The 13,205-nt window shown below is 40.2% G+C and overlaps 3 protein-coding genes across 4 annotated transcripts in view; all 3 read left to right on the plus strand.

Moving 5' to 3' along the window:
- The window catches only part of LOC136429921 (cartilage intermediate layer protein 1-like), a 37,923-nt gene that overhangs the window by 10,121 nt on the left and 14,597 nt on the right, over positions 1 to 13,205 (plus strand). The window lies entirely within an intron of this gene.
- LOC136429936 (uncharacterized) lies at positions 653 to 5,562 on the plus strand. Its single transcript, XM_066420117.1, has 5 exons — positions 653 to 922; positions 1,985 to 2,058; positions 2,378 to 2,560; positions 3,424 to 3,630; positions 4,112 to 5,562. The coding sequence occupies exons 1-5, from the start codon at positions 918 to 920 to the stop codon at positions 4,447 to 4,449; spliced, it is 807 nt and encodes a 268-aa protein (XP_066276214.1). The 5' UTR covers positions 653 to 917; the 3' UTR covers positions 4,450 to 5,562.
- Positions 8,814 to 10,546, plus strand: LOC136429937 (uncharacterized). Its single transcript, XM_066420118.1, has 3 exons — positions 8,814 to 8,994; positions 9,511 to 9,708; positions 10,200 to 10,546. Exons 1-3 carry the CDS (start codon positions 8,937 to 8,939, stop codon positions 10,511 to 10,513), a joined length of 570 nt encoding a protein of 189 aa, XP_066276215.1. The 5' UTR covers positions 8,814 to 8,936; the 3' UTR covers positions 10,514 to 10,546.

Below are 13,205 nucleotides of genomic sequence, written 5' to 3' on the forward strand. Positions count from 1 at the left end.
CCATCAAGGCCATCTTGAGTTATAGTATTTTCTCATTTATTATGCAAATGAGGTCTTCATTTGCATAGTTCATATCAATTAATATTTCTCTCTTCCTCACTTACATATGTCACATGTTTCAGAGTCCTATCATGGAATTTGGCGGATGTATAAACTTTCCTCATTAATTATGCAAATTAGACACTGATTTGCATAAAAAGTATCTAATCATGTTCATCATCACTCAAGCTGACTACTTACCAAAAATCATTGCCATCCATCAAGCCCTTCTTGAGTTATTCCCTTTCAAAGTCAGATGCAAAACCTGCTCCTGCAGTTCAAAAAAAGCCGCTAGGGGGCCCAAACCCATACCACTTACTCTCTGTCCAAAGAGCTATCTACCACTCAAAAATCAGTTCCATGGCATGTCCAGAACACGAGATATCAAAACAGGAAGTTCCGCTGCAGTACCGTAACAAGCCGCTAGGGGACCCAAAATCTAATCATTTCCTAGTCTCATCAAGACCTACCCACCTACCAAATATCAAGACAATCCATCCAAGCCTTCTCGAGTTATGCTGTACATTACACACACACACACATACAAACGCTACCCTCTGCATAACCTTCTCGGCGAAGGTAATAATGTCAAATACTTAGAAAAACCCTGAAAATGAGTCGAGTTGTGTATGTGGCGGCCAGCAAAGGTCACCTAGCACAACACAATCAGCAATTGTTTGCGCGCATGATAATGTAAAGCCACTCAATGACGTGTGTCGTCCAACAGGTTTTTCAGTCCTCCAAAAGCAGGAGCCTCCATAATTAGCTAAAGGGTCACAGTTCAGTCACGTCACGTCAGGACACACTGAACAGCTTATCAGGACAAACAGCACCAAATATCCAAATCATAACATCTTCAACAAGAATCGGGAGTCAGAATGGGGTGAGTAAGCTTCCTTTTAAGACTTTGACAACAAAAAGAGGGGCGAAAATCAAGGACAGATGATAGTGCTTATTTCGATTGTTACCTGTTCCGATGAGTCTGACAGTGCAATTTAAGTCACAAATGCCCTTGGAATGGTGTCTTTGTGTTAATGGGTTCAGGGCAGCCCAATAACGATTTCGGATGATCCACTTCCAGTTAGTTTAGGTGGTTAGAAGACCACGTTTCAGAAATGTCAGCTAGTCTTTTATAGCTGGTGTCGTTTCTTTTCACTTATAGGCAATTAGGCATCCTAGCATGAAGCACGAATACTCGCGCTGTGAAACCGTTGCGTTACAAATTTACACTACCATATTTATAAAAACATTGAAACGCCAAACCTCACAATTTTGCCGTGGTCTCTAAAATCGCTACACAAAAATAGCGACCAAGACGTTCTTGAGAAGGCGTCGATAACTCTGTTATGTCTTAGGGTGTCCAGTGGAGTCAGTTATAGCTGACGTTATCCATTCTTTGTTATCTAACAAATAGTAAATACTAGTAAGTAAAATCTAGTTAACTAAGGAGGCGAAAGAGAGAAACGAATTACATGTAGATCACCGCTTCTGAGTCAGTGAGTTGATATAATTGGGCTTGCGTGTCTCATAACAGTTGGGCATGCATATTTTTTTGTCTTAGACTTTAAAATAAGAATACCTACAATGCTACAATGTTGCCATACTTAGGAAAGCATTGTCATATTTGCTGAAATTTCTCTTTTTGATACACAAAATGTCTGCCCATTTTGCTGAATTCCCCTTCACAAAGGCCAGCGTTGGTATCAAAACGATTCGATCAGATAGTTGTAAATTTTTGAGTCATGTTATGTTCAACATTCACCAACGACGATCAGGCATTTTAGATTAAAACTAAGAGGCTGTTATGTCAGAGAAGTGATGACACATGCTATATATATGTTAAAACATGTTTTGAATAAGTAAATGACGCGGCATGGAGATGAAGACGCTGCATACGTCATTTCATAATGATCATATATTTGCATCTCTTCTTTCTGCTTGACAGGTTTAGAATTTGTTTGCTGTTTATTATGGCTCTTCTTCCAGTGACCAATGCACAACTTACAATGACTATTGATGGTAAGTTATGTTCAATTGTACTTTACAATATGAGTCATACAGAATCAAAACGTGCTCGTCGGTGATTCAGACAATATTGACATTTTGAGTAACCGTTACAAGGATGTTATCTTCATTTCGCGTTGATAGTAATGTGTTCTCTTTTGACAGTGTGCTCATAATAAGTAGCCTCGGTATCTCAATGCTGCTGTATTGTATCTATAATCGGGTGTCCAGCGTTTCAATTCTTTTTCATTTCTCTATAGCTAGTATTGAAATATTTTCTTGATTCCCTTGTATTTTGCGGCATCTACAATGTTTTTTATCCCTCTTGTTTCAGATTCCTGTTTGGTGAGGCCCAAATACGGCCCGCCAGGACACGGGCGCGCCAGGCGGTCTCCGTGTGTGAACTGTGACGTCTTACGCCCGGAATTAATCAACCTGAACAACTCCCTCCCACAGTCCATTGCGGAACTCGGACTCAGTGACGTAGTGACGGACGTGGAAGAGTTATGTGATTACGGTAGATAACGTTTGATATATTCAACTCCTGCACTACCAAGAATCGTTTTTCCTATTTTTCTTGTTTTTCTGTCAGCAAGAATATTATTATGTATTATCCCTGTTTTAAGCACAAACAAGAATTCATATTTTTTCTGCAGTGTTATAATATTTTTTTTCTTAAACCAAGAAAGTTCAACTAAGTTATTCTAGTAGAATCATATTGAAAAAAATATCCTACGGAAGAATCTGTAAAAATACTACATTTGACCAAACAAAAAAACAAATCTTATAGTAACAATGAGAAAGAATTTTTCTTAATTATCTAGAAAATTCCCATTGGAGAACATCATACTAGAAATATTTTCTTAACTTCAGAAAAAAATAAAAATAAACTTCTTTGTGTAGAAATTGACCTACAAAGACTTTCGCAGAAAGTTTCTTGAAGTGTCTTGTTTTCCTTTGTATAAGAAAATCTTTCTCAACATAAGAATACAACAAAAATAAGAAGACAAACATTGGTACTGTGCATCTCACCATACCTACTGATTTACGCATATTTTAAATATTAAATGAAATTTTAAGATAACTGGTGCTAAAGAGAAATGATTATGTTTTAGTGGAGGAATAATGAAGTTTCAAAATGGCCCCCGATAATTGGGTAACAGACATGTACAATTTTGTTATGATTGATTGAAATAGCACAGTACTGAATCACTATCTGTTTAAGATATCAATACTTGAAAAATAGATTTCTGCGTTTTTTATAGCTTTTTACAGGTCGACACAGACAAACAGGATAAATAGCCACTATGAGTTTTTATTCAAACACATGTAATTTAGAATCTATTGTACATCTCTAACTTGCTGAACGGTATCTATTAGATTTGATTCAGTTCAGGGGACCGATCGGACCAATCGGCAGTGGCGGGGGACGCAGGCGCCGTAGAGCAGCCACACATTGGAGCCGTGTGGGACGGGTGACCAACCTGGTCTACAACGTGACCCACCATGTCAATGCGACCCTCGGTGATAGGGAGCAATTCTTTGCATTTGATTTTCCAGCGCTGGATAGCCTCGATCCTCTTGAAGGTTAGCGGCCATCTATTCATAGGGATAACTATCATTTCAATGGGGCTCAGACTACAAAACAGTAAAATCATAAGATTAGTATATCAAAGGAAATGAACTTATGACAAAAAAACTGTAACATAAGTAACAGAGGATTGTGGATCAGCGCAATGTGGTGGAACCCTTACATTTCTGTGTCTGAATCCATCCTCTTACTTAGCTTCATATAAAGTGGAGCTTTGAAAGTACCATATTCTCTTTTAAGATATCAATACTTGAAAGTAAGAAGTTAAATTTTTGTGTTTTTATAGCTTTTTACTGGTCGCCACAGACAAACAGCCTGAGGATAGATATACACTATGAGTTAATTGCTGCTTTCTTATTCCAATACATGTATTTAAAATTTACTGTACATCTCTAACGCTCTGAACGCTATCTGTTAGACTTGATCAAAGTTTAAAAGTACAACCTTAAAGTATTTAAATACAAACTCATTCTGCAGGTCCTCTTCAAAGCCTTTTACAAACTTTGGAGGAGTTCCGTGATAGACCTGAGTACACTGCTACAAACGCCGAGGCGATGCCGTCCCTGGTGGAGGAGTTCCAGAGCATGCTCGACAGCTTTAACTGCAGCAACAGTGGTCCTAACTGTGGTCTGACACGTGGAGAGGACAGTGTGGTACAGCTTGACGAATACTGGTCTGTTGTACAAAGGTTCGGATTTGAGTACGATCCCGCGGCAGGAGGTACGAGGAGGAGGAGGGCTATACGTTTCAGGTTTGCCATTGGCATTCCGTCTTGGCGTGGCTTTAGGATATTCATCATCATACGAATATACTAAGAACCCATACTGTATATATACAGGTGTTAAGCTCTATCATACTTGCGAGAAATGCATTATGCCTACCTTTTTTTGCCAAAAACCCCCAAAATATTCACTTGAAAGTTGATCTGTGTTGGTAGAAGTCATTCTGAATCAAGGTTAAACTGTAAATGCCAACACAACAAATGACAAGACACGACGAACAAAAAAATGTTTGGCAACGAAAAAAAGGTAACTTAACGCGAAGAGTGTGGTATTCCGAATGATAGATTCTTCATTTTCATTTCTTCACATCTTCTTCTTTGAGTTTGGAATTAGTTTTGGCATTCTTCGACATCAGTATCGTTTTCCAATGTACTTTTGCAAATTACAGCATATTTGATAATTTTGTAGCTGCCTTGTACGATTTACAGTAAAGTCAATTGTTTTTTAAACGGACAAAAATTGATGCGCGCGGATGTCATCCGTATGATCAAATCAACATGGCCTTATTCTTAGTTTCATTATTGTATATTGCTTGTAAATTAAATAAACAGCACTGATATATATACATATGTACAGGTACCTGTTAACACCATCATGTTTTATCATATGGTATCTGTTGAAGTATCTTTGTAAATTATATAATATTAACGGTAAATACATATAATAACGGTTTATTCAGTTCTAAAATCGTGTACAGCTCATCCCAAATCGCAGCCAAATGCAAAATTGTATTGAGAAACTTCACATATTAGGTAAAATATTGCACTAAAACACTAACTACTGTGCCGATCGCCAATGAATAAAATATATTGGACATACTTAGATATAAAAGAAGTCACCGATCTCTAAGGGTACGAAAACATTGCAGATTTAACAGATTTACGCCATATGAGTCTTGTCTATATATATATATATAAATATCTCGAGATGTTTCGAGACTAATCGAGCTTTTAAAAGTAAGTTCCAGCCGTCACTTTGGTACAAGGTAATATTAACAAGTAATAAAGGGTAATTATAAGTTCAGCAATATCGAATAAAATTGACAGGTGAGTTGCGTGAATTAGAATCATCGCAATCATGTAACATAAGATTAATATTAATCATAAAACCATACATAGATTAAACCATATATATTTGAAATTTCACAAACAATTACATATCTGATTAAACAATTTCAAAATAACATGAAAGTTTCTTGTGGTATACTTGGCTGCAACCATTTAATCGAATCGTCACGTGGCGAGCAGAAATGTAACGCCCATATGTTGCGTAGAACAACGACGTACATTATCGTTTGTCTATACAAAACAAAAGGTCAAGTTGTATGGAATTCATCATAGTTATCAATTCTAGTAGTATAGATATGAACAGTCGTAAGTTCTCCTTGGAACCAGTCGTTTTCATGGACAGGTGCTGAAACGACATGTTTTAGAACATAATTGAAGACATTAAGTTATGGACACGACACACCCAAAATAATGACATATGGTGCTCATTTGTTTTTACTTATTTAGCTTTCTGGACATAAAAGGACGACGTGGCACTACGCTCAAGTTTTTCATAACTTATTTTAACAGTGCCACATACACAGAACTATATACCCATTTTTTTACACCTAGATGGAGTGAGGAAAGTGGTGTTAAGTGTGTTTCCCAAGCAAGGGCACAACATCGGTGGCGTCAGGGGATTCGAACCCGGGGCCGATGGATTCTGGGCCGAACAGTCTGCCGTTAGGCCACACGGCCCCTCAGCGTGGTTAATTGAAACTCACCATATGTACTTCCAGCGATGATCAGTTCTGCAAGTATGTTGATACAGAAGACCCGTCCTCGTGCCATCCAACATGCAGTCCAACAGGTTTTTCTGCAGGAGTCGTCTCCGAAAGGGCAAAGTTCGTCTCAGCTACGTCAGGACTCACAACACAACTTCCTCCTTCTACATAACTCATATTGACATCTTTTAAAAGAGCCGGGAGTCAGAATGGGGTAAGTGGGTTCCTTTTTTAGATAAAAGACTACTAGAGGACCGGTATTCAAAAGCAGGTGATTTGATTGTACCTATTTTGCACAATTGATATCTGTCTCAAATTATACAAATACACAAATGTTCCGAATTTGGAAAAGTATTGATGCTGCTATTCTCGCGATTATTGTTCCTCTTACAGCAAAGTTTTAACATGCGGATATTTACTCATGAAAAAAATAGGATTTGACTTACAATCTAACCCCGAAATGAGACTACTTCATGCAATCGGGACATCGCAAACTTTGCCTGACCCATTTCCTTGACCCACATAGGCTACGCAGCATTAACTGTTACACTAGCAAACGTCGGTTAGGGGCGTCCATAGGATAGCATGTTTATTAGAGGTCCCGTGTTATGAGACGGCATCTCGCATAAATGTAGGGGTTCTTCCTTGTGTGAGTGGATCAAAAACATTCCTGTCCAATTGGGGTAGTGAATTTCCCGAGCAGCCTGCTTCTATTGGGTTCTTGTACCTCCATTCCACTAGGTTGGCAAACTCGCTGCGACCCAAAATTCGACAGAGCGCTCAACGAATTTCATGCATTTCAAAAAATATATTTTTTACGCCGTGTGTGTTTTGTTGTCTTTTCAGTGATATTTTTTACCTTTTGCATGATATTCCAATGATGAAGTCAAGCGTAACACAAATCCAATTTAGGTCGCAGGTAGCTCGCAGTTATCTCCAAGCAGATCTACAGGGGGCGCGAAAATCGTATATGCTAGCCAGAGAAGGTCCAGTCAGCCAGATAAGCTCCAGCCAGTCCCGTAGGCGTATTGCGCAGATCCTACGGGGCTGGCTGGATCGGAGCTTATCTGGCTGACTGGACCTTCTCTGGCTAGCATATACGATTTTCGCGCCCCGTGTAGATCTGCTTAGAGATTAGCTCGCAGCGCGATCGCCGTGTAGTGGAATGGATATATCATCATGTTTCTGACTTAGGGACTGTTCCAGTCCTATCCATGTATTAACTCTAACCCTCAAGCGACCTTTGGGTCTTCGGGTTACATGGAGACCATTGAGTGCAACATAAGCATCGTTTCCTGTATCATCGTACTCATCGAACTACGGATACTCCAAGACCAGACCAAGATTATTAGTATGAGTATATCTAAGCAGCATTCAAGTCATCTACTTTATCATAAAACTGATATGAGGCATTGCAATAACTTAGGACTTCTAAGAAATGACAGATTAGCTATGTATAGATGCTTGACGCCTTTGGCAGTTTCCCGCGTGACATGACCACAGTCCTTGCATTGTTTACAAGTGTTTCATTGTCGGTGGATAATACTAGCTAAACAATCTAATCACACGAGTCATTTTAGTAATAGCGCTAGCATTCCTACAATGCTGAAAGACACAAGTCACGGTTCCCTCAGTAAAACCATACCCAGTTGCTTAGCTTGAGGAACTTTTTTTGCGAATCTTACTTCCTGGATGTGTAACCTACATCGTGGTTTCCTTCAATGTCGTTCAGACCGGGTCAAACATATCAAAACTATAGGGAAACAAACTATTTTCGAAAATTCCACATCCTTCAATCCAATAAGGCACTTTTAGCTCTTATTCGTAACAAGTAAAAGACGGGCGTCATAAAATGTTCACCCAAATAGCTGATTATAAGAGCCATGGGCTGCACAATTCACAACTTTGTGCCTAACTTGTCATCCCATATATGGACTTTGTCGTCATCACGACCTTCAACAGAATGTTCATGTTTGGATCTCCCTCTGCCGCTTTACAGGTTCCGGTCTTGTCTGCTATTTATGGCAGTTCTTCTAGTAAACACTGATGCGCAGCTAAAACTGGATGTTGACGGTAAGAATCAGACTGAGCCCCAGCTCTGTGCCATAATCGTTGCGAATTCGACACAGTTGACAGTGCCTTGTCGCCGTTCAATGTATACCTCCACTATAGTGTATTCGATCATATTGACCCTCTTTGTCTACCATTGAGTGCTTAATCGTTGTGGGGTCGTGAGGTGTAACGTCAGGGTGTTCGGCCCAGAACCCAGCGGTCCCGGGTTCGAATCCCCTAACGCCGCCAATTTCATGCCATTGGGCACGTTCCTGATTCCACCCAGGCGTCAAAATGGGTACATGTATATCGTTTTCTGTACGTGGCACTGTCAAAATGAGTCATGAGAGACTTAATTAGTGCCATATCGTCCGTGTCTGTCCAAAAGCGAAGTAAAAAAAAGAAAGAAAGCTTAATTGCCTTGCAATTGGTTTATAATGATCTAAGTTTTGATTTAGTGGTTGAGTGTCATCTTTAAGTGCATGGGGTGCAAATTATTTTTCCATTGATTATGTCCTGACTGTTTGTACGACCGTTAAACAGTATTCCTTCCGTCACTTTCGTTATAGATGCCTGTCTGGTGAGGCCCAAGTACGGGCCCTCAACAGGACACGGGCGCGCCTTGCGGCCTCCATGTGTGAACTATGACGTCTTACTACCGGAAGTGACGAGCCTTACCACTAATCTCCCAAAGTCGATGGCGGAACTTGGACTTGATGAAGTGTTGAAAGACTTGGAAGAACTGCGTAGCGCCGGTAAGAAAAACTGTCGAAGTTCAAAGTATCCTTCCATGTTCACTCAGCTGAAGCGGGTATCTAACCAGGCTGCGCCTAATGGCGAAAATTCGCAAAGTTTCCGCAATATTTTTGCGCAATTTTGTCAATTTCATGACGCCGATTGGCCCCAGTTTATGCTTTAGTCCCAATTGAAAAAAGGGGTTCACGGGCTGTTTTTCTCATTTTTGGGCGTGACTACTACGGGGCCACGTCTGAGACCCTGCGGTTGCCATTTTTTTGGGGGGCCGGCCAGGACCGGTAACAAATAGACGCCGTGAGCTAGTCGTGCGAGCACCGGGAGGTGGCTAGACTCCCGACGGGCACCGGCGCAATAGGGACGGAAGCGTAACCAAACCTCACCGAAGCCATAGGCCATATGAATAATAACCCAACTCTGTAACTTTTATTGGAAGCCACTTTCCAATGTTTCATTACAAGTTTGTCGCGTGTCGGATAGTAATTTTCTGAAATTTACTCTACATTTGTTTTTATTAGACCTTATTCAGTTCAAAGGACCGATCGGACCAATCGGCAGTGGCGGGGGACGCATGCGCCGTAGAGCAGCCACACATTGGAACCATGTAGGGCGCGTGACCAATCTGGTCTACAACGTGACAGTTGGTGATCGGGAGCAATTCTTCGCTTTCGCCTCTCCTCAGTTCGACAGCCTTTTAGAAAACGACACTATTGAAGGTAAGTAGCCATCTACTTGTAGGAATAGTTTCTTGTATTGACGAATTTTAGATACAGATGTCAGATGAATGCACACCCTAGCAATTGGTTTTGCCGCCATTGCTACATATTGGAAATACTATTTCCTTCAATGTAACATGGGAGAATTTGGAAAAACAATATATTCCTTTATGGTAATATAACATTGGGAGAATTCACGGAAATGTATACATTTTCTAGCACTGCTATGCATAACGAACATATTTCTCAGCGTTTTTATTGTATTGCACCAACGTTGACGTCATTCAACAGGTGTTCTGGTAGAAATTACATACATTAACGAGTCCACCGACGTTGAACAGACCGTCCGACAGGGTGAAAAGAAGAAGACATTATACGACATCTTATGGACATTTCTAAATGCCTAGCTTTCCATTACTACGAGCAGTCTATATGCACTCACTTTACCAGTAGATTTAAGTCTTGGCATTGTTTTTGAACTCATTCCGTAGGTCCTGTCCAAAGCATGCTAGAAGATGTGGAGGGATTTCCTACAAACTACCCTGATACAACCGCCGAGGTGATGCCGTCCCTGGTGCGAGATTTCCAGAACATGCTCGACAGCTTCAACTGTAGCAACAATGTTCCTAACTGTAATTTGCCACGTGGAACTGACAGCTTGTTACAGTTAGATGAAAACTGGTCTATTGTTCAAAGGTACGCACTTGAGTACGAACCGGGAGGTACAAAGAGAGCCATAAGTTTCAGAGTTCTCATTGTAGCCTGGCAAGGCTTTAGGATCATTGTTCAACTCTTCATCTACTGATAAATCTATAAACCTTCGCAAAGAAGGTATGATCTGTGTTATTTTTGGAAATGTAGTCCTTATTTGCATGATAAATGGAAAACAGTTATGATATGCTTCCCGATAAGGCTAACAACTTTGTACTCAGAACAGACTTATCTATCAACTCAATTACTTGTTGTCCCGCAGATGTGTACAAAGTAATATCAGACCTTAACATTAATAAGGCTACTGGTCCTGATGGCCTGAGTAATAGACTCTTGAAGAGTATTGCGCTCTCAGTATCAGAACCACTGTCACACTTGTTTAATGTTTCATTGAAATACGCCTGTTTCCCGTCTATTTGGAAACTTTCTAATGTCGTCCCTGTGTATAAGAAAGGCGATAAGCAGGCGAAGGAAAACTACAGGCCTATTTCACTTTTATGCGCTGTCTCTAAAGTGTTTGAACGTATAGTTTATGTTCCATTATCTACCTATTTACATGGCAACAACCTGCTTACCGATCGAAATTCTGGTTTCACTCCCGGTGATTCAACTGTTAATTCATTGACGCACCTTGTTCACAAGCTACACAAAGCAGTAGACCAAGGTCTAGAAGTCCGTGCCGTCTTCTTGGATATATCCAAAGCTTTTGATAAAGTATGGCATGCTGGGCTTATTTTCAAGTTGCGTCAACTGGGAGTATCCGGATCACTTCTGGAATGGATTGAGTCGTACCTTACGAATCGAAAGCAGCGTGTCGTCATCAATGGGTCATGTTCCAGCTGGTTACCTATTGATGCAGGTGTCCCACAGGGGTCACTCCTAGGGCCACTTCTTTTTCTAGTTTTTATTAATGATCTGGTGGACAATCTGCTAACTGAAGCCAATCTTTTTGCTGACGACACGTCGCTGATGGAAATAGTTTTGGATCGTCTTGTCTCAGCAAATAGATTGAACCACGATCTTAAATTGGTGGGTGACTGGTCAGACCAGTGGTTGGTAACTTTTAACCCCCTCAAAACCGTACTAATGACATTTTCTATGAAAAAGATCAAGGTCCATCACCCACCGTTAGTGTTCAAGGGAGTTGAACTGAAGGAAGCTGATTGTCATAAGCACTTGGGACTACATTTAAAACGTGATTTGTCTTGGTCATATCATGTATCCGAATTAACATCCAAGGCAATGAAACGTATAAACCTTTTGAAAAGGATACAACATTTTGTTCCCCGGGGAACTCTGGAAACCTTGTATTTAAGTATGATTCGGCCATTAATCGAATATGCAGATGTTGTTTGGTGTAGCCTCCTCGGCAAAGACTCTGATTTACTTGAATCTGTTCAAATATCTGCGGCACGGGTTTGTACTGGAGCCATGAGAGGCACTAAACACGAGTCTCTGTTAGCCGAGGTTGGATGGGATACACTGGCTATCAGAAGACAAAAACATAAGCTGATCCACTTTTGGAAAATATTGAATGGTTTCGTACCACAATATCTTCAAGACCTCATCCCACCACGTGTTTGTGACATTGTCCCATACAATCTCCGTGCCAACCAGAATTTCACCTCCATTGTTTGTAAAACTGAAAAGTGTAAAAAATCTTTCTTGCCCTCAACTATTCACTTGTGGAATGAACTGCCCTCTAATGTCCAAGCATCGCTTACGATCAACGTTTATAAAAAGGAACTGGACTCACATTTCAATAGACCGATCAAACACCCTCACTTCTCTCACGGCCAAAGACATTATGCAGTTCATCTTACAAGGCTTCGTTTAAATTTCAGTCAGTTAAACCACCACCTATTTCTACACCATTGTATAGATTGTTCTACATGTAAATGTGGCCATTATAGTGAAACAACTGAACATTATCTCCTTCACTGTAAACTCTATACCACCCAAAGAAGTACCATGTTATCATCTCTTTCCAACATAACTGACCTTCAACAACTCAACGACAGCTCACTATGTTCTATTCTGTTACGCGGTTCCACTTCACTCTCATACTTACAAAACTGTAATATATTCGACATAGTTCATACTTACATCCAACGTACTGGAAGATTCATTTAGCGATTGATACCAACTTGTACTGTCTATTGTTAATTTTCTTTTATCCATTTTGTATTTATGCATGTCATTATGTCTCTTTGTTGTATGTGTTGAGTAGAAGACTTCATATAAGCAATCGCTTTCTGCCTTATACTCCATAAACATATACGAATAAAAAAAAAAAAAAGGCTAACATCAGTTGGTGAAGGTATGGGGTCGTGGAACTCTAGTTTTAGGTATACAGATGTTGAATTCTATCATAGTTCGCGGGAAAAGTGTTTCTGCTTCAAGGTGTGCAAAGAACAACATACTTTAACACCATGAGGAGTAGAATCATCATAAGATATCAGGATTTACATCAATTATCCGATTTGAGGCGGTTTACCAGCTATTCAATACAAACAAAATCTGTCAACACTTATCCAGACATGACTTTCTTTTGCAATGAGGTTAAATGTGACGTACAACCTTGGTGGGCCGCGACTGGCTCGAACAGACAGAAATGTGGTTTCTTATCAACATACACTTGAGTTCATTGGATGATTTGCACCGAAGATCTCAAGAGTACAAGCTACACATCCTGACAGATTTAATTGATTCACTCACGCTGGGAAGGACCCCTACTCATTTCGATAAGTGTGGTGGGTTCTTTTAGGTGCTCGAGGTAAGGCTAT

This window comes from Branchiostoma lanceolatum, chromosome 3 (assembly GCF_035083965.1).
Source record: "Branchiostoma lanceolatum isolate klBraLanc5 chromosome 3, klBraLanc5.hap2, whole genome shotgun sequence".
Classification (NCBI taxonomy): Eukaryota; Metazoa; Chordata; class Leptocardii; order Amphioxiformes; family Branchiostomatidae; genus Branchiostoma; species Branchiostoma lanceolatum.